The 18,114-nt window shown below is 63.3% G+C and overlaps 1 protein-coding gene across 4 annotated transcripts in view; it reads left to right on the forward strand.

Moving 5' to 3' along the window:
• The first annotated feature begins 1,154 nt into the window (after window positions 1-1,154).
• SKI (SKI proto-oncogene) overlaps window positions 1,155-18,114 on the forward strand; it is a 69,837-nt gene continuing 52,877 nt past the window's right edge. For 2 of the 4 annotated variants that reach the window (XM_023257965.2, XM_023257967.2), the window contains exon 1: window positions 1,155-2,220. In XM_023257965.2, the coding sequence (XP_023113733.2) occupies window positions 1,252-2,220 (969 nt within the window). In that variant the 5' untranslated portion in view covers window positions 1,155-1,251. The remainder of the gene's footprint in view (window positions 2,221-18,114) is intronic. The other 2 variants (XM_023257966.2, XM_023257968.2) reach the window with 1 other exon arrangement.

The raw sequence follows: 18,114 nt of genomic DNA on the forward strand, positions 1-18,114 counted from the left end.
GGCGGAACCGGCGCCTTCCCAGCGGCGCAGGAAGCGGCCTCGGCCGGAAGGGGGGGCCCCGGGCGCCGCCGCTGCCCCCGCCGAGCGCCCTTCCGGAGGGCGGGGCCGAGCGGGGCCGAGGAGGCGGAGGGGGGGGGGGCCCGAGGGGGAACCGAGCGGGGCCGAGTCCGGGGCGGGCGGGGCCGAGCGGAGCCGAGTCCCCGGCGGACGGGCCCGAGCGCGGCCGAGCAGGCCCGAGCCCGGGCGGGGTGGCGGCGGGGGGGAGGGCGCGTTCTTGGAAGAGCCGGGCCGGGAGGCGGTCGCATTCCTGGCCGGCGCTGGGCTGAGGCGGACGCGCGGCTCCAGACGGCGCGAGGGGCGGGGCGGCGGCGGCGCGGGGCGGGGCGGCGCGGGGCGGGGCGGGGCGGCGGCGTGAGCTCAGCGCTCGGCGCTCAGTCCGAGCCGGAGCGAGCCGCCGGGAGGATGTGCGCCGAGCCCCGCGCCGCCGCCGCCGCCGCCGCCGCGCTCTGAGGGCCGCCGCCACAGGCGCTCCCGCCGCCCCGGAAGCCGCGCGCGCGCAGGCGGGCGGGCGGGCCGCGGAGCCGGGCGCGGGCGGCGGGGTGGGCGCGGGCCGGGCCGGGGCGGCCGGCGGCGGGCGCGACGCGGCCGGCCAGCGCCGCCGGGACGAGCCGGGCGGGCGCCGCGCGGTGGGAGGAGCGGGGCGGCGGCGGCGGCGGCGGCGCGCCGCGCGAGGACGGCCCGGCGGGCCCCGCGCCCGCGCCCCCGCTCCTCCCGGGCCCCTCGGCCTCGGCCGCCGCGGCGATTCGCGCCTCGCGGCGCCGGCACCTGCCCGCGCGCCCCCCGCGAGCCCCGGGCCCGCGAGCGTTGGCGTTGGCGTTGGCGGCGCGCGCAGGGTCATGCCCCGCGCCTAGGGCCCGGGGGGCGCGCGGGGGGCGCGCGGGGGGCCCGGGCGGCGGCGGCGGCGGCGGCGGCGGCGGGCGGGGCGCGGGGCGCGTGGATGTGGCGCCGGGCCCGGGCGCCGGCGGGCTCCAGCGGCGGGACCCCTTCGCCCCGCCCGCCTACCCCTTCGCGCCCCCGGGCGAGGCCGAGGCCGCGGCCGTGATCGGTCGGGAGCCGGCGGCGGCGGCGGCGGCGGGGGGAGGGGGCCGGGGCAGGGGCCGGGGGCGCCGCCGGGGCGCCCGGGGCGGCGGCGGGGGCCGCGGGGGCCCGGGCGCGCGGGAGCGGGAGCGGCCCGGGGAGCCGGAGCGCACCATGGAGGCGGCGGCGGGCGGCCGCGGCGGTTTCCAGCCGCACCCGGGGCTGCAGAAGACGCTGGAGCAGTTCCACCTGAGCTCTATGAGCTCGCTGGGCGGCCCGGCCGCCTTCTCGGCGCGCTGGGCGCAGGAGGCCTACAAGAAGGAGAGCGCCAAGGAGGCCAGCGCGGCTGCGGTGCCGGCGCCGGTGCCCGCGGCCGCGGAGCCGCCGCCCGTGCTGCACCTGCCAGCCATCCAGCCGCCGCCGCCGGTGCTCCCCGGGCCTTTCTTCATGCCATCCGACCGTTCCACCGAGCGCTGCGAGACCGTGCTGGAGGGCGAGACCATCTCGTGCTTCGTGGTGGGCGGCGAGAAGCGCCTGTGCCTGCCGCAGATCCTCAACTCGGTGCTGCGCGACTTCTCGCTGCAGCAGATCAACTCGGTGTGCGACGAGCTGCACATCTATTGCTCGCGCTGCACGGCGGACCAGCTGGAGATCCTCAAAGTCATGGGCATCCTGCCCTTCTCGGCGCCCTCGTGCGGGCTCATCACCAAGACGGACGCCGAGCGCCTGTGCAACGCGCTGCTGTACGGCGGCGCCTACCCGCCGCCCTGCAAGAAGGAGCTGGCCGCCAGTCTGGCGCTGGGCCTGGAGCTCAGCGAGCGCAGCGTGCGTGTGTACCACGAGTGCTTCGGCAAGTGCAAGGGGCTGCTGGTGCCCGAGCTCTACAGCAGCCCGAGCGCCGCCTGCATCCAGTGCCTCGACTGCCGCCTCATGTACCCGCCGCACAAGTTCGTGGTGCACTCACACAAGGCGCTGGAGAACCGGACCTGCCACTGGGGCTTCGACTCGGCCAACTGGCGGGCCTACATCCTGCTGAGCCAGGACTACACGGGCAAGGAGGAGCAGGCGCGCCTCGGCCGCTGCCTGGACGACGTGAAGGAGAAGTTCGACTATGGCAACAAGTACAAGCGGCGGGTGCCCCGGGTGAGTGTCCCTGCTGGCCGGGGGAGGAGGCTGGGTGTGCTGGGCCCCAGGGCCTGGAAGCCGGGAGGGCCGGGGAAAGGCTGGGGGGCCGTCCCGGGGCCAGGCAGGGGCTCTGTCCCTGCAGGCCGGGACTTGTCTTAGGGTTTGTTTTTGAGGACATTCAGGGTGGCGTCCGTGTCCCCATCGACGGCTGCGTAGGAAGGTCCTCCGGCTCGATCCCCATGATGAGCCGGCTTGCTAGGAGTTGGGGTGGGGGTGGGGGGGTCCTCGTGTTCTGCGGCCTGGCGGGCACAGAAGCCATCGCTCAGATGGGCTGCGAAGGGCAGGCTTCAGGACTCAGATGCTCTCGTCCCGAGTCCTGGGAAGTTAGATGTGGGCCGAGCCCAGGCTGCAGCCTCAGGCCTGGGGCCTGCCTTGGGGCCCTGAGGAGGTGTCCAGACCGAGCGGGCTCCCAGGCTCGCAGACAGAGAGGGCTGCCCGCCCGTGGACCTCAGCAGACAGAACTGGGCCAGGCAGCGCCTGTTTGTGCCTTGAAGTCTTGGGAGACAGACTCAGAAACGAAGCCAGGTGTCCAGGCCGCGGTGGCAGGGGGCCGAGACACGGCGACTCCAGCTCTGTGCGTCTCCGTGGGCCTGCCAGGGTGTGAATCCTTGAGTCCCCCGTGTGGCGGCAAGGGCCACTTGGCCCTGGGCTTGGGGCCCTGGTCAGTGGGCACCTGGGGCCCTGAGTAGGAGTAGCTCGTGGCCTGCGATTTGTTTTGGACACGCCTGGTTCCTTGTCTCCCTCTCCCTGAAACGCTGAAGGGCGGGGGAGGCCACTGGCTGAGGCTCTGTTGTCTGCCCGGCGGAGGATCTCTGATCCGGCCGGGCAGCTTCTGGGCCACCGGACGCCAGAACCATTCACTGGGGTCCTCACCAGCTCTTCATGCTGCCTTCCCCTCCCCAAGTGTTTGTAACTTTTCTTTTAAATATCCAGGCTTATTAAACTGCACGCTCGGAATGCTGCACTGGCTTAGCTATTCTTAGGAGGCCTAATTAATTCAGCTATTGCATCAAACTTTTCTTTTTCTAAATCTGTGAATAGATGCTCCCGCCCGGTTTTCTCTGGGCGCCCCTCCAGCGCAGTGTCAGAGTCTCGGTGAGCAGAGGAGGGGCTAGGGATGTAGGGGCCTGTTTGCCCGTGCTTGGGGAGAGGGCTGCCGTGTGCGCGCGCACACGTGCACGAGCGTTCGGTGGCATTTCTGCCGTCAGCTGTGCCGGTCGGTGCCCAGGTGGCAGCCGTCCGCTGACTGTAGGGCAGGGGTTGTGCACGAGGGATGCTTTGAGTCGGGGAGGATGCTGGCAGGAGAGGCCGGCCCGAGCCCTCGATTTCAGATGAGTCTGTGATGGGCGGCGTGATAAGCACCCCGTGTGAACTGGGGGCTTTTCTGTTTGGGGCGCCCGCTCCTTCCACCGCCGGTGTGGCCTAGGGGAGTCCTGTGTGCAGGGCTGTGGTAGGTGCGGGCTGTAGCCGGTGGGTGAGGCCGTGGCAGGTCCCCCACCTCCAGAGCAGGTGGCAGAGGGCCTTGTCCGGCGGGGTGTGCCGGTGTTGGTGTCCCAAGTTTGCGGGGTGGGGGCTCGCCGGGGCTGGCCTTTTGTCACAGCTGCAGTCCTGCTCCCGGGGTCCCTTGTAGCAGGCCCTGTGCTCCTGGGCGCGGCCGTCCCCAGGCTCAGGGAAGGCCCAGCCTGGGCCCCCGGGCCGGAGGGCTGCCTGGGGAGGAGGCAGGACTGTTTCCTGGCGCCACCGTCCGTGGAGCTGAGGCCAGACCCCGTTTCTGCTCTGGCCTTTTCGACAGATGACCAGCGCCCTGTCTCCTTCCGTGCTTTCCCCCATGCTGCTTTAAATTTTACGTACCGATTAAACGGAAATTTCCCAAGATGAGGAGGACGCGCTTATCGTAAGTGGGTGGGGTCTCCAGGTCAGTGTCAGCCCCCGCTGTCCCGTGTGGTGGTGGCCTGGGCGTCTGCCCACGAGCTCTCGTGCCGGCTCTGCCACCTCGTGGGGTGCTCTTCCTGCTGGCTTTTTCTGCCTGTCCTGTTCTTGGGGCTCTGCCTGCTGTCTTGGCTCTGTGACCACGCAGTTGGGAGTCCTGGGGTGTGTCGTTCTCTTTAAATCCCTTAGCAGAGCCATGTGCTCGTCTGTCTGCGTGCCGAGGGCACCACGCGAGGAGGAAGGTCTCGGCCTCAGGGAGGGATGGGACCCCCCAGCTGCCTAGACCCCACTTGCTACGGAAGGAGCTGCCTGGGAAGAGCCCCCCTCCCCTGCCCCCCCCCCCCCCATGCCCCGCCTGTCTCTGATCGCTCCTTCCGGTCGCCTCTGACGGCTTATTTGTGGAATATATTTTGATTTCTTCAATTACTTTATAGCTTAGTTTAATATTTTTGACTTAGCAGGGTTGAGGACAGCAGGGAACAAAGAACGTGCTAGAATTTCTCTCTGTAGGGGACATGACTCCCCTGGGGCCTTGGGTTCTGGTGAGGCAGTGGGAGCTGAGGCACGTTCCCGTGTTGTGGGGCTCGAGCCGCCCAGCTCTCCTGCCAGCCGGAGACTCGGCACCGTTCGCGCTCAGTGCCAGGAGGGCCGCTGGTCTCTGGGGGTCTCGGAGACCCGCTCACCTTTGCCCACCCTGCTTTGCCTGTGGCCGTGGCCGTGGCGGGTTGTCTGTGGTTGCCCCAGTGTGGAAATGAGCGTGGGGTGGGGCTCCGACCTCGAACCCGGAAACCCTGTGAAGGCGGCCTGTCTGCGAGTGTGGGTTGGCAGGCCTCCTTAGGGATGCCCCCTCACGTCACGGGGACCTGCAGGAAGTGCCGTCGGCCGTGCTGGGGCCGTGGGGAGCCGTCTCCCAGCCTCTCCCCCCTCCCCCACCCACGGGGTGCTGCCCTGGGCGCCCTGTGGTAGGCTAGCCCAGCTGCGGGACCCCAGGGGATGGCTCCCACGTCCTCATTGCGTCCCTCCTGCTATGTGACCTCGGGCCAGTTGGCTTAACCTGTGTGGGTCTCCGTTTTCTTGTGTATGAGATGGGGACCGTAGCAAGTGGTGACTGGTGATGTTTTATTTCTCTAGGGCGTTTAGGTGTCCGGTGGGGGTGGGGACACGTCATGTGTGGAGGAACACATGGCAAGGAGATGGGGACCGTGGTGCCCTTTCTACCCCTGCCCTCCTCTTCTGCCCGACTGGCTCTGGCCCTTCATCTTGGGCTTGTCTGATGGTGTCTGCGCTGAGTTGGCCTGGTTGTTTAGCAGCGTAGGTTGCTGTCACAGAGGAGGACGTGGGTGCTGCCGGCTCAGCTGCTGCTGGGGGCCTGGCCTCTTGGCCCGCAGGAGGCCTCCTCGCGGGCTAACCAGGGCCGACCGCGGGACGGGGCGCTGCCTCCCTGGGGCCCGGGCAGGGTTGGGGCTCCTCGGAGATGCTCTTTGTTCTTCCGGGGGTCCCGGTTCCCAGATCGGAGAGCCTGGCTTGTGTGGATCTTCCATTCGTCCTTCAGACCGCCAGGTTTTCAGAAGGGTCCTTTTGTAGCCTTGCTCTTGTCACGCGGCTCATTGTGCTCCAGGGGCCTGCAGGCCGATGGCCCCTTGGCGTGTGGCGTGAGGGTCCGCGACTGCATGTGTCTGGATTCCTGACGTTGGGACAGGTTTTCTCGTGTCACCTGCAACTTCTCCCTGGTCAGAGGGCAGGCTTCCTCAGAGCAGGGACCGGCCGGCAGCCCTGGGGATGCCGAGTCTTGTGGCCTGTCTTGGGGAGTGACGGCACCTCTTGGGTCCACAGGCTGGGAAGGGGGTCTTGGTCTGTGGACTCTCCCCTGGAGAGGTGTGTCTGGTCTTATTTAAGCTGATGTTATCGCGGGAAGGAACAGTGTGAAGAGGGTGCTGCCAGGCTGGAACAGACTCCGACCCGCGCGCTTCCTTGGGGCCCCCTCTTGAATGGGGTGCTGTCCTTTGGATGCCGTCTGCCGTGTGGGCAGAGACATAGCGACGGAGTCGTCCCTTTGTCCACACGTTTTGCTGTAGGTTTTTGTGGGGTTCCATGGTGATTTCCCGGCTGCAGACGCGTGGTTGAGAAGGTGGGTGCCGGCTTAGGTGACGCCCTGGACGGGCCTTGGCCACCCCCTCCCACCCGTGCGGAAGGACAGGGTGTGCCAGAGTGAAGGCCGGGGAGTCTCCTCCGGCGGGGGACGTGGCAGCTCAAACAAGCTCTGCTTCCCCCCCATGCCGTGGAATCGGCCGTGCGGGAACGAGGGGCTGCTGAATGGCTGGCCGGGTGCCTCAGCCCGTCTGAGTGAGCAGAGGCATGTCTGGATGGTTCTCCAGGTGCGGTCTGTCCGCCTGTCTGTCTGCCATCCTGCCAGTTTCCAGCCGGGCCAGGCCCCCTAGCTTCTGGGGTCTCCCCAGGGCAGCAGCTCGCCTGGGGCAGCGGGGTCATTGAGTGACCTTTGCCTCTGTCCCTGCTGTCTCACCGGGGTCTGTCCGTCCGTCCGTCCGTCAGCTGGGGCTATGAGAGTAGGGTCATTGACTCTTGGCGTCTCGGTTTCTCAACCTTCCCCGCAGCCGGTTTGTGTAATGTCTGTCTGAGGTGCCGGGTGAGGGCAGACAGGCCTGCGCTGGAGGAAGTCTGGGGGACTGTGGCCGAGCCGCACCCCGCACCCCTGGCCGCCGGGGGGGGGGGGGGCTGGGGGAGGCCGTGCTTCCGGGGCCGGCCCTGGCCGTCTGGCGGGAGGTGACCGCGGGAGGTGGCCCAGGCCGGTGGCCGGACTCTTCACGGCGGCCCCGGAGACTGTTACACAAGCACCAATAATGTGTCTCTTTCTAAGGATTGCGAAAGTCAGGGAGGATTTCTCCACTGGAGGAATTATGCAAGTTTCAACTGAAATGTTTTTAAAAAGTTTCTTTGTTTTGAGTCAAAATATAGAGGCTGAATTATTTCCTTAAGGTCCGTGAGAGCTGCAGGGGGAGGAGAAGGCCTCCGTTCTTGCCCCAGCCCTTGCCCTCCTGGCTCGCTGTCCCTGGGGAAATGGGGAACCAGGCGGAGTTGGGACGGAGCCGGGGCGTGGCCTGGGGATCATGCCCATTGCTCCCCGCTTTCTGTTTATTGACCATCTCAGATGGGGGGGGGTGGATCAGCGTCGCAGTGAAGGGACAGGAAGTCATTTCCTGGGGGTGTGGGGCTGTGTGTGGCGGGCGGCCCCTCCCTGCAAGGCCTCGCGTGGTCTGAAGCGGGTTTCGGTTGGTGTTGGGTTAGAGCCACAAACGGTGTCCGTGGGAATGAAGTGGCGTGGGTGGTAGGGACCTTGGGGGGGGGGCTACATATGTGGCCACCCTGTTGCATGTGTGAGCACGACCCAGGTCCCCGCCCTGCCTGACCTCTCAGAGGCTGCCCCGCACCCCCCCCCCCCCCCACCCCTGCTGCCCTGCAGCCCAGGTGTGGTTTGTGCAGGCAAACTTGGGTCACCCTCAGGAAGCCTCTAGCACATTTGCAGGGCTGGCGTGGAGTAAACAGTAGCTCTTACGCTGCTCTTCTGTGAATCAAGAGTCCGATTCTAGGGGAGCCCTGCTTTCAGAGCAGTGAGGACGGGCTGGAGGCCCGTTTTGCTGCATGAGACTGTTTTTCTGGGCAACATCACTGCAGAGGCTCGGCGAGGTGGAGTGGCCTTGCTGGTCCCAGCATGGGAGCCAGGAGGGGGGCCTGGGGGTGGGGGTCCCTCCAGTTTTGGGACTCACCACCGCTGGTGTCAACTTGTTTACTAAAGTGAAGGACCCGGCGGACCCTGGTGTGAAACGGAACTGGGATGGTTGGGGGACGGGAGAGATGTCTAGAAGAAGGACGAGAGTGGACGGGGCACCTGCTGGGGCAGAGATCCCTCTGGCTGCGTGTAGGTCTGCTGGTGACCGTGGTGCCCGGTACCCGCTGCGCGTGCCCCGGGCGCTGCTCTGGTCGTTGCTGGAAATTCTCGTCCCTTGGAGTAATCCTCGTGTCTTTCGTGTGGGTGGAGGCAGACGGGAGGCTTCGGAGGGGTCCTGGCAGAGCCCGGGAAACCCGTGAGATTGTCTGGGTGTTTGGCGCCTGTGTCTCATCTGACTTTACTGCTGGGACTGGGGAGGCTGCAGAGAACACGACTTGGAGACTTCCAGCTACGGGTCGCGAATCAGGAAGCGCCGGCGCCACGCTCGGGGCCGCGCAGCCTGCGGTGGTCGGGCCTTCCGCTCCGTTCCCCGGGCCAGCCTGCTGCGGTGGGCCTGGGATTTGTGTGTTTGTGGTTGTCAGCCTCGGGGAGGGGGCAGGTTGGTCACAGCTGGGTCCCCAGTTCCGGGCCCGGAGTAAATACTCCTTGAATGACTCACAGAGGCATGAAATCACTAGTTATCGAGAAACCTCGGCAGCTCTGCTCCTGACGGCGAGGAGAGAGGGAGGGAGTTTCTCGGGAGTAGAGTGGTGTCCCTCAGGCGTCGCTTGTCCTGGCCGTGTCGTGTGTCGTCAAGAAGGTGGCTCGCTCAGATCTGCGCGGGGCGTGGGGGGGGGGCCTTCAAACCTGCTCTGACTCGGGTTCTTGGTTATTGCCTGTTGAGCGAAGGTGTTCTCAGCTCTGGCGCTGGATGAGCCTGGCTGTGCTGCCCGCCTCGAGGGGGCTTCCGATGGCACGTTAGCTGGCTGCTTTGAAAGAAACATGTCTTGTTGGAAATAGGCTTCCCGGGGACCCGCTGGGGTGCTTGAGGTAGAGGGTCACCGCTATGGCAGGTGGGGTGGCAGGGAGGAGAGGGGAGCCCGAGACGGTCAGCCGGGTCCCTGCGGTCTGAGGGCCCCAGGGGCCAGTGGGGCTCTCGTGTGGCCCTTGCCCCCTAACCGGACCCCGGAGCCCACGTGTGAGGGGGCAGGTAGGGGTGACAGTCCCATGATGGCGGTTCCACCGTGTGTCCCAGCTCCTGGGTCTGAACCTCTGGGATGGGGGTGGGGACAGTGCACGTGTTCTGGGGGCATCTGCTGGTGGCGGGTTGTCTGTCTCCCTGCCCCAGAGGCCGTCTGCCGCGTCCTCACAGGAAGCTACTTGCTTGTGACTTGGTGTCTGGGGACCTGCCTAGAGTCTGGGTCTGGGGCACGTTCTCCCCTGTGCCCTCCTCTTCTCCACCGGGGCGTGCGGCGTGTTGGGGGAGGAAGTGTGTTTTTGGGGGGGGCTGAAGGTCTGTCCTTCATACGCAGGACACGACCCCCGCGCTGCAGTGTCCCCACAGCCCGGGTGAGCATGGCTACCCCCGCCGGGTGCTTGGTGCCGGATGACCAGAGAGAACCTTTCGTGGGGGCCAGGCCTGCATTCCCTTGGGAGCAGAGCCAGCTTCTCATGCCCTGTCTCCATCTGTCCCCTGTCAGCTGAGTGTTCTTTCGGGGACCCCAGCCCCCTGGTGAGACCTCTGTGTATGGGGGGGTGGCAGTGATGGGCGAGCCGGCTCCTGCGTGTGGCATTCGTGGCTCCCCCTCTGGCCCTCCTGGTTCCCCCTCTGGCCCTCCTTCCACAGAGCCGTGGGTTGGGCACCACTTCAGTCCGTGGGGCTATCCCCGTGGATGCTTTTGTCTGCCTGACATTCTCCGTCCAGACCTGCTCCCCGCTACACCGAGACCGTCAGGATGGGAAGTGACGGTGGCTCAGCTGTGGGGACGTGGACACTGGTCTGCGATCCTGATGTAGGCTCTGTGCTGAAAGTGACACAGAAACCGCTGTTGTTGTTGTTTTTTTTTTTTAATTTTTTAATGTTTATTTTTGAGAGAGAGAGAGCGAGAGCAGGGGAGAGGCAGAGAGAGAGGGGAAGACGCAGAATTTGAAGCAGGCTCCAGCTGTCAGCACAGAGCCTGATGTGGGGCTTGAACTCGCACACCACGAGATCATGACCCGAGCTGAAGTCAGATGCTTAACCGACTGAGCCACCCAGGCGCCCCCATAACCCCTGTTTGAAAGACCCACGGCCCTGTTGCCGGCCTGGGCCCTGTGGCGCCCCGTCTGGGTCCCTAAGCCGCCCTGGTCGGCTGAGATCCATGCGTCGTGCTGGTGCTGGGGCTGCCCTGGTCGGGCCCCTGCTCACAGGGAGCTCCCCTTCTCGAGGGGGGCGCTCTCAGCCTTGCGGTTCCTGCCGTGTGGCCCCTGGCCCCCACCGCAGAGCGAGGCCACGTGTGCCAGCCTGGGGCCTGTGCCTGTGTGTGGACGGTGAGCGCGGCCGTCCAGGCTCAGCCATCGCCACCGGTGAGGCAAGTGTGTTTCTCCAGTGGCCGGGCTGGTGCTCCCTGAGCACGTGGGGGACCCCGGATGGAAGGGGGCGGTCAAGTGCGCCACCGGGGAAGCCGAGAACCCTCTCCCCGGAGGGACAGGCAGGTGCGCTCGTCCCACGTGCTGGGAGCCTGCACTGGAGGTTGAGGCAGAGGTGCCGGGCGGGGGCGGCCAGGAGCAGCCCATGGTGGGATCTCCGGGCTGGCGACTCTGCCCCCTTCCCACCCCGGGCGGGGGGCCGGGGCCGCGGCCAGAGAGCGCTGCGGGGGTGAGGGTACCCCGGGCCTGGCGGGAAGTCCGTGCGGCCCCGGCGGGCGCGTGCGGGTGGTCCCGCCTTACCTGCTGCCTCCCTGCTTCCTGGCGTTACAACTGTGTTGCCCAAACCATTAAAAAAATGATGCTCCCAAGCTGAATGATATGCAAATGTAGTCAATTAAGCGAGGGGATTTTAATTAGCAGTTTAAGTTCATGTGTGAAGTGCCTTGCCTTAATTACTTGACAGTTTTGTTGTAAATTTGCTAAGTTTTTTTTGCAGAACTATCAAAACTGTGATTTTTTTTTTTTTTTTTAACATTCTTGTATGCAGTAAGTGTCGCCCAGCCTGCCTGACCTTAGTGGATTTTGTCTCATTTTAGGAAGCTCTTTCAGCTTTGAGAACAAGGTAGGCCCGCGGGTCGCCTCAGTGCGGCTCGGCGAGCGGGGACGTGTTCCGTGTTTGTGGAGCGCGGGCCGGCCGTGGTCTTGGGCTGGGGAAGCGGGCCCGGTCCTGGAGCGGAGGTCAGGGAGGGTCTTGACTGACGGGACCACAGAGGGCTGGGGGCTACGGGCCTGTGCCCTGAGGAGCTTTGAGGGGCCTGCACGATGGGCCCGGGTCCCCTCGTCGCCACAGCGCCCATCTCGGTCCCTGATGCCTGTTGGGGGCCCGGGGGAGTTCCGGACTTTGAAGCTCCTTCCCAGATACGCAGGAGGAAGCCTCTCCTCCTGCACAGCCCCCACGCCCCGAACCAGAGTGTGGTGTCCACCCCACGGGCTCAGCCGGGGCCGGCCTGGTGTTTCTTCGCTGCCGCCAGGCGAGCGTTCCGGCGTGGGAGCGGGTGGTCCTGTGGGGCTGGCGTTGGAGCCTCCTCCCCTTTACGGGAGAACGTGCCCTCACTGTTCTCCAGAGGGTCTGGGGTCACGGAGGGTCCCCTGCACCCCTAGACCTAATTGCCTGGTGGAGCTTGACGCCTCTTGTGTAGTTAGACGTTTTATTTTCTCACTTAAACGTTTTTATTTGAATCGTGATTGCTTTGGTGGATCTGTTTTCTCTCAGTCTCTGCGACAAAGGCTTGTGTCCTGGTTCTCTGTGTGATCCCCGGGGGGCTGAGGACCATGACGGGGACCCAGCAGGGCGGCCCCACAGGGTGGCCTGCTGTCCCCGTGGCTCCAGGCTTTTGGAACCTTGGCCAGCGTCAGCCTCCTCGGCAGGTGTGAGGGGCCGGGGGCCTGTGGAGGGGGTGCAGGTGGCACCGGGGAGCTGGGCCAGGGGGTGGCAGGAGCTCGGTGGCCGCTCTGCGTGCCTGGGCCTCTGCCACTGTTGGTTACGCTTCACTGGCCTCGTGGGACAGAAATCCAGGAAGGCGGTGCCGGGCAGGGCTGCCCGGATCCCTTCCTGTCACTCCCAGCACCGAGATGGTGGGCGCGCGCCATCTGACGCAGGGCCCGGGAGGGGTGCGTCCCTTCCAGCGCCATCGGGGCGCGTCTGGGGATACGGATACGGAAACGGAAACGCGAGTTAGGACAGGAGGTTTCCCGCTTACACCTGGGCGGCGAGGCTACTGAGTGTGGCCCACACGCCCGGCCCAGCACTTCCCAGTGTCTTACGCGTTTGGTTTCCTCCGACTTCTCCCCCTTTTTTTTTTGCAAGGAGCTGTGCTGATTTCCTAGTTCAGCACTTCATCTCCTAACGTGTCCAGAGTCCGGATGGGTCACAGCCGTGGCGCCGTCAGCGTAGCTGACAGTAACGGAGGGATCTCCTTCCTGCCAGAGGCGCCCGGCCCGCACTCGGGTCCCTGCTGTCTCAGAAGTGGCTCTTCCGCGCTTGCTTTGCAGGGTCCAGGGCCACCGTTGCTCATGATTGAGGGGCCTTCTGCGCGTGCCTGCTGCGTGCACACGTGTGCGTGTGCCTGCCTCTGTGCGCGTGTGTAAGGCCACATATTTCCAAGTATTCTGTGGTATCGAGGGTTCCTGCATTTGTTTAGCTGCGTTTTTGTTACGAGTGAGGCTTCAGGGAGCGTCTTGCCGCAAACGCTTCCCGGAAGCCTCCGAGCACCAGCGTAGATGCGGGAACGTCATCTCAGACCGGCTGCGCCCTCCGCGTCCCCACGCAGGTTAAGAGGTACACTCTGCCTGCTCTGCTCTTCTGTTTCATTGCGACCCCCGGGGGACTCCATCCTGAACGTCCTGTGTGTGCGCCTGTGTCCCCGTGGAGCCGGCGTGGCCCCGTCACTGGCGCCTGTCTGCACAGGCCCTCGCCCGGGGGCTCCGGTCACTCGCTTGCCGCCTCGTTGCCGTGTGGCTTTGCCGCTTGAGCACATCGGCCTGTCCCCATTCTTGGGGCGGATGGGCTGGCTTCCCACGCGGATGACTTTGAACAGGAGTCGCGGATCGTCGTCGGCCCGTGTGCGCGTGCCTGGGACCTGGGCCCCGAGTGACGTGGCCGAGCCGGAGGGCACCTAGATCGTGCTGGACTGTCCTCCGAAGTGGCTCTGCCGTCCCCCTGCGGGGGGGAGGGCCCCCCGTGTCCTGTGCTGGCCGAGGTCAGCCCTCTCTGACCGTGTGTCTCCTTGGGCATGTGTGAGGTCAGGTGGGGGGGTTTCTTGTGGAAGATTCGGCAGATCAAAGGGGGCACCCACTGGTGTTACACACACACACAACACGCACATCTGTATCTCCTGTGCCTCCTAAATCCCGACTGAGGGGTGACCGCTCCGTGCTCTGACACCAGGAGACCTGGGGCCCCTGAGAGGGTTCTCGATTTTACACATTCCTGAAACTCGTTCTGTAAATGGCTTGCCAGTTTGTTACATGCCCAGAGAATTAAGAAGGTTCCTTTGCTCTTACAACCTTTGGTGGCTGTCATTCGGGATAACTTTGTTAATTTGAAGGGTGAAAATCTCATTTTTTAACTTCTTTCTACTGGCATTGGCCATTTTGTTATTTTTCGTGTTTTTGTAATTAGGCTCGCGCATTTGCTTTGTTGGGGTAAAATACAGCTATCGTAAAACTTGCTGTTCTAGCCTTTTTTTTTGAGAGAGCATGTGGGAGCTGGGTGGGGCAGGGGGTGAGGGGGAGAGAGAGAGAGAGAAAGAGAAAGAGAGAGAATGAATCCCTATAGGCTCCACGCTGAGCCCTACTCGGGGCTCGATCCCATGAACTGTGAGATCATGACCTGAGCCAAAATCAAGAGTGGGACGCTTAACTGACTGAGCCACCCAAGCGCCCTAAACTGGGTTGTTCTCTAATTGAATTTTGAAAGTTCTTTACATAGCTTAGGTATGTTCTTCACCCAACGTAATTTGCTAATGTTTTCTCCTAATCTGTGACTGACTTTTTCATTCTCTGAACAGTGTCTTTAGAAGAGCAGGTATTTTTAGTTTTGATGAAGTCCAAGTTACAATTTTTATTTTATTTATATATATATACTTGCTGTTTGTTTATTTTGCGAGAGAAAGAGAGGGAGAGAACGAGCAGGGGAGGGGCAGAGAGAGAAGGGGGACAGAGGATCAGAAGCGGGCTCCGAGCTGAGGGCAGAGAGTCTGATGTGGGGCTCCAGCCCACGAACGGTGAGATCGTGACCTGAGCCGAAGTTGGATGCTCAATCAGCCGAGCCACCCACGCACCCCAGTATTTTTAATTTTTTGAGAAACGGCCGCACTTTCCTACGGTGGCTGCGCCGTCGGGCGTTCCTACCACCAAGTGCCCGAGGGTTGCGTTTCTCCCACATGCTTGCTGAGGATCCGTGTTTGTTTTGTGTTTTCTGTGGTTTCGATAAGGCAGCCACCCTGATGGGCGCAGGCGGGTGGTCGGTCGTCGCGACCCTGGTCTGCACGTCCCCGCGGTGGGTGAGGTGAGCGACCGGTGTGCTTCTTGGCCATGCGCTTGCCTTCTGTGGCGCAATGCCTGTTCAAGTCCTTTGCCCCTTTTTGAGTCGAGCTGCTTTGTTTTATTCATTGGTGGGAGTTCCTGATGTATTCTGGATGTGAGTCCCGTCCATTGTGGTAAGTGACGGTCCGGTGTCATGTCTCTGGTACGTATTGGGGCTTACGATCCTCCATTGGCATCAGAGGCAGGAGCCTGTCTGTGCAGGAGACCCTCCGTGCCACCCAGGCAAGGGCAGGGACTGGGGTGAGGGGCTCCGGGTGTTTGGGGGGTCAAGTCTCATGGTGCGAGGACAGTGGCAGGTGGACCTGAATGTGGATGTCATCTTATTTTTGATTTTGTTTTTTAAAAGATTTCATTTTACTTCATTTATTTATTTAAAAAAACCTTTTTTTTAATGTTTATTTATTTTTGAGACAGAGACAGAGCACGGATGGGGGAGGGTCAGAGAGAGAGGAAGACACAGAATCCGAAGCAGGCTCCAGGCTCCGAGCCGTCAGCACAGAGCCCGACGTGGGGCTCGAACTCACCAACCGTGAGATCGTGACCTGAGCTGAAGTCGGATGCTTAACCAACGGAGCCACCCAGGCGCCCCAAAGATTTTATTTTTAAGTGATCTCTACACCCAATGTGGGGCTCGAACTCACAACTCCGAGATCAAAAGTTGCGTGCCCCACCGACTGGGCCAGCCAGGTGCCCCGTGGAGGTCATTCTGTTGTGGAGTGCCTGCCATGCGTGCGGCCTGTGGCAGCCGGGAAGGGGTCAGTCCACCCTCGAAATCCATTGTCTCCACAGCTCATACCCCTCTCCTGTGGACTTTTAGGTCCAGGCCTATTCTCAGCCATAGTTTGCACTAGTTTGGTTCTGTCGGTTCCAGGAGGCTAGTAGGGGTGACAGGTGGCCTGGGGGGTGCTGGTCCTCCAGACAGGCCACGTGCTGTTGTGTTGCGGCACCTTGTGCGGGAGGCGAGTGTGTGTAAGTGACCACGGCCTTGAGGCTGAAGGGGGCGGCCTTGTCCTTTCTGCAGAGCCCTGGAGGGCCTGGCTTCCTGTCTCTTTGGGTCATGGGGTGGCCCCTGGGGCCTGGAAGGTTGCCTTGGCCAGGACCTGTGGCATCCACGCTGCCTGTGCCCGTCCCTGGGGCTGCCCTGACCGAGCCAGGGACTCCACTGCCAGCAACCATTTCCGTGACTTGGTTTCCAGATGCCCCTTGACCCTTGGCCTCTGGGGTCAGGTGCAAGCTTGGATCCGAGAGCAGATTCCTGGTCCAGGTGACAGCTCTTCCTTTTGGTCTGGCTCTTAGCTGTGGACTATTAACGAGGGCAGGGGTGCTCTGGGAAGGAGGCTCCTCGGTGTGTGTTTGTCAGATCCTCCCGGGGTTCCCATCTGCCAGGCGCTGGTCGGAGGAAGGCCTGGCCGTGGGAGCCTGGGCAGGGGCCCTGTGTCCAGCCTCAGGAAGGGTGGCTCTTTGGGTTTGGGTTGAAGGGGAAAAGTTGAAAATCTCTTAGGGGCCACTTGTCTGCTGCCCACAGCGAGGCGAAGGTCACTGTCCCTTTTTTTTTTTTTTTAAATGTTGGTTTATTTTTGAGAGAAAGCACAAGCAGGAAGGGGCAGAGAGAGAGGAAGACACAGAAGCCGAAGCCTCTCCAGGCTCTGAGCTGTCGGCAGAGAGCCTGATGTGGGGCTTGGACTCGAGAGCCATGAGACTGTGACCTGAGCTGAAGTCGGACACTTAACCGACCGAGCCCCCCAGGTGCCCCAGAGGTCACTGTCCTCGAGTCTGATTTTCAGCGTCCTTTTCTCCTTCCCTCATCTCTGGATGAGGAGTAGTCACCGCAGCTATTTCCGGTCAAGTAGGAGTTTCTAGGAGTTTAGACAGAAACGGCAGAGCTTCCTGGGTGTCTCCTGGGCCCGGGGCCCGGCCAGGCCCCTTCCTCACCCTGGGGTCCCGGGTCGTGCCACTTCCCTGGGCCTCGGTGTCCCCTTCTGGAGCACGTGCTGGAGCGCCGTGCCGTGCGGATCTGAACCTTCCGGTACTCGCAGCGCCCTTTCTTCCCAAAGCCAGGGCATCTGACACGGGAGGCGGCCGGGAGCCCGTCGGGGCCACGTGGCACGCGGAGGCCGGTGCAGTGGCTCTCCCCCCAGCCAGCTGAGCCGGTTGGATGGACGTCAGCAGGTGCTGTGAGCAGAAAGCACAGGCTGCGCCAGGCAGTGGAGGCTCCCTGTGCCCGCGCGGGGGGTGTCCACGTACTGGGACCTGTGCTGTCCATTGTTGGTACCGCCCCCCTCCCTGCGTTGGCGCCTCCCCTTCCCAGACTGCACGTCTCAGCCACCTTACAAGGGGCGGCGTCCACTGTGGGGCACACGATGGAGCGTCTGACCCGGGCCTCTGCGTGTCAAGTCCGCACGGCCCCTGACTCACCCGCTGGGATGTCGGGAGCCCCCGCTGTCCTGGGAGCCAGCAGTGGTAAACTCCTCATCCGCAGCCTTGATCTGAATGGGGTAAAATTGACCCCAGAGCGATTCTTTTTTCTTTTTTTTAAGTAGCCCAACTTGGGGCTTGAACTTGTAACCCCCAGACCAAGAGTCGCATCTGCTATCGACTGAGCCAGTCGGGTGCCCCGACCCCAGAGTGCCTCTTATCTGGAAAAATGAGGTTTCCCAGAAAGTGAAAACAAGGCAGTGGGTAGAGAAGCAGCTTAGAGACCGTGGTTCCCTGTCCTGCTCACTTTGGGTGGACAGCCGGCGACACCGGCCCATGGACCTGAGTTTTACAGCTGTCCTGCACCTTGGCCGGCGGCTGGGCCTTGGGGTTGCGGTTCTGTGCTCGGCAGTCCTGGCTGGATCAGAGGTGTTTCTTTCCATCTCCTGCTGCCTGTGTGTCCAGGTCCACGCGCTCGTCGGGTTCCTGGATCGTTGTCCCAGAGAGCGGAATTGGAATTTGAGATCAGGTATCATAACCAGGGTTTGTTACAGTTCTGGAAATTGGGGATTTTCAGAGTTAGGGGTCATGTGGCTGTTTCGTTTCCGATGCACTCGGCTTCCTGTTGAGAAAAACCACCAAACGGGCTTAACTATCGAGGGAGTTGATCGTCCTGCACAACCCATGGCTCAAACGTGGTACCTGCCGGGCCGTCCCGAGAGCACCGGGCGTGCGGTCTTGGCACGTGTGCTTGTGTTCCCGCGTGTCCCGCTGCTGCGGGTGGCTGATGACAGAGTGGAAATCTGCCCATCTGTAGGCCTGCCTCCTCTCCTTGGCCTGGGACTTTGCATTTTGGAAAATCTTTAAGCCTCTGGTGGAGTTGTGAGAGCAGCCCTCACCGAGGCTCATCGCTGTCGACACCTCGCCGCGTGGGCGCACCTCTCTTTTGAGAGCGCGTCCTCGGTGCACGTTTCCTGACCGTGAGGACGTTCTGCTGTTGGCACGGCTTGGTGACCGCCAGGGTGCAGCCTGCGGCCGGGGTGTCTTTG

Source organism: Felis catus, chromosome C1, assembly GCF_018350175.1.
Source record: "Felis catus isolate Fca126 chromosome C1, F.catus_Fca126_mat1.0, whole genome shotgun sequence".
Classification (NCBI taxonomy): domain Eukaryota; kingdom Metazoa; phylum Chordata; class Mammalia; order Carnivora; family Felidae; genus Felis; species Felis catus.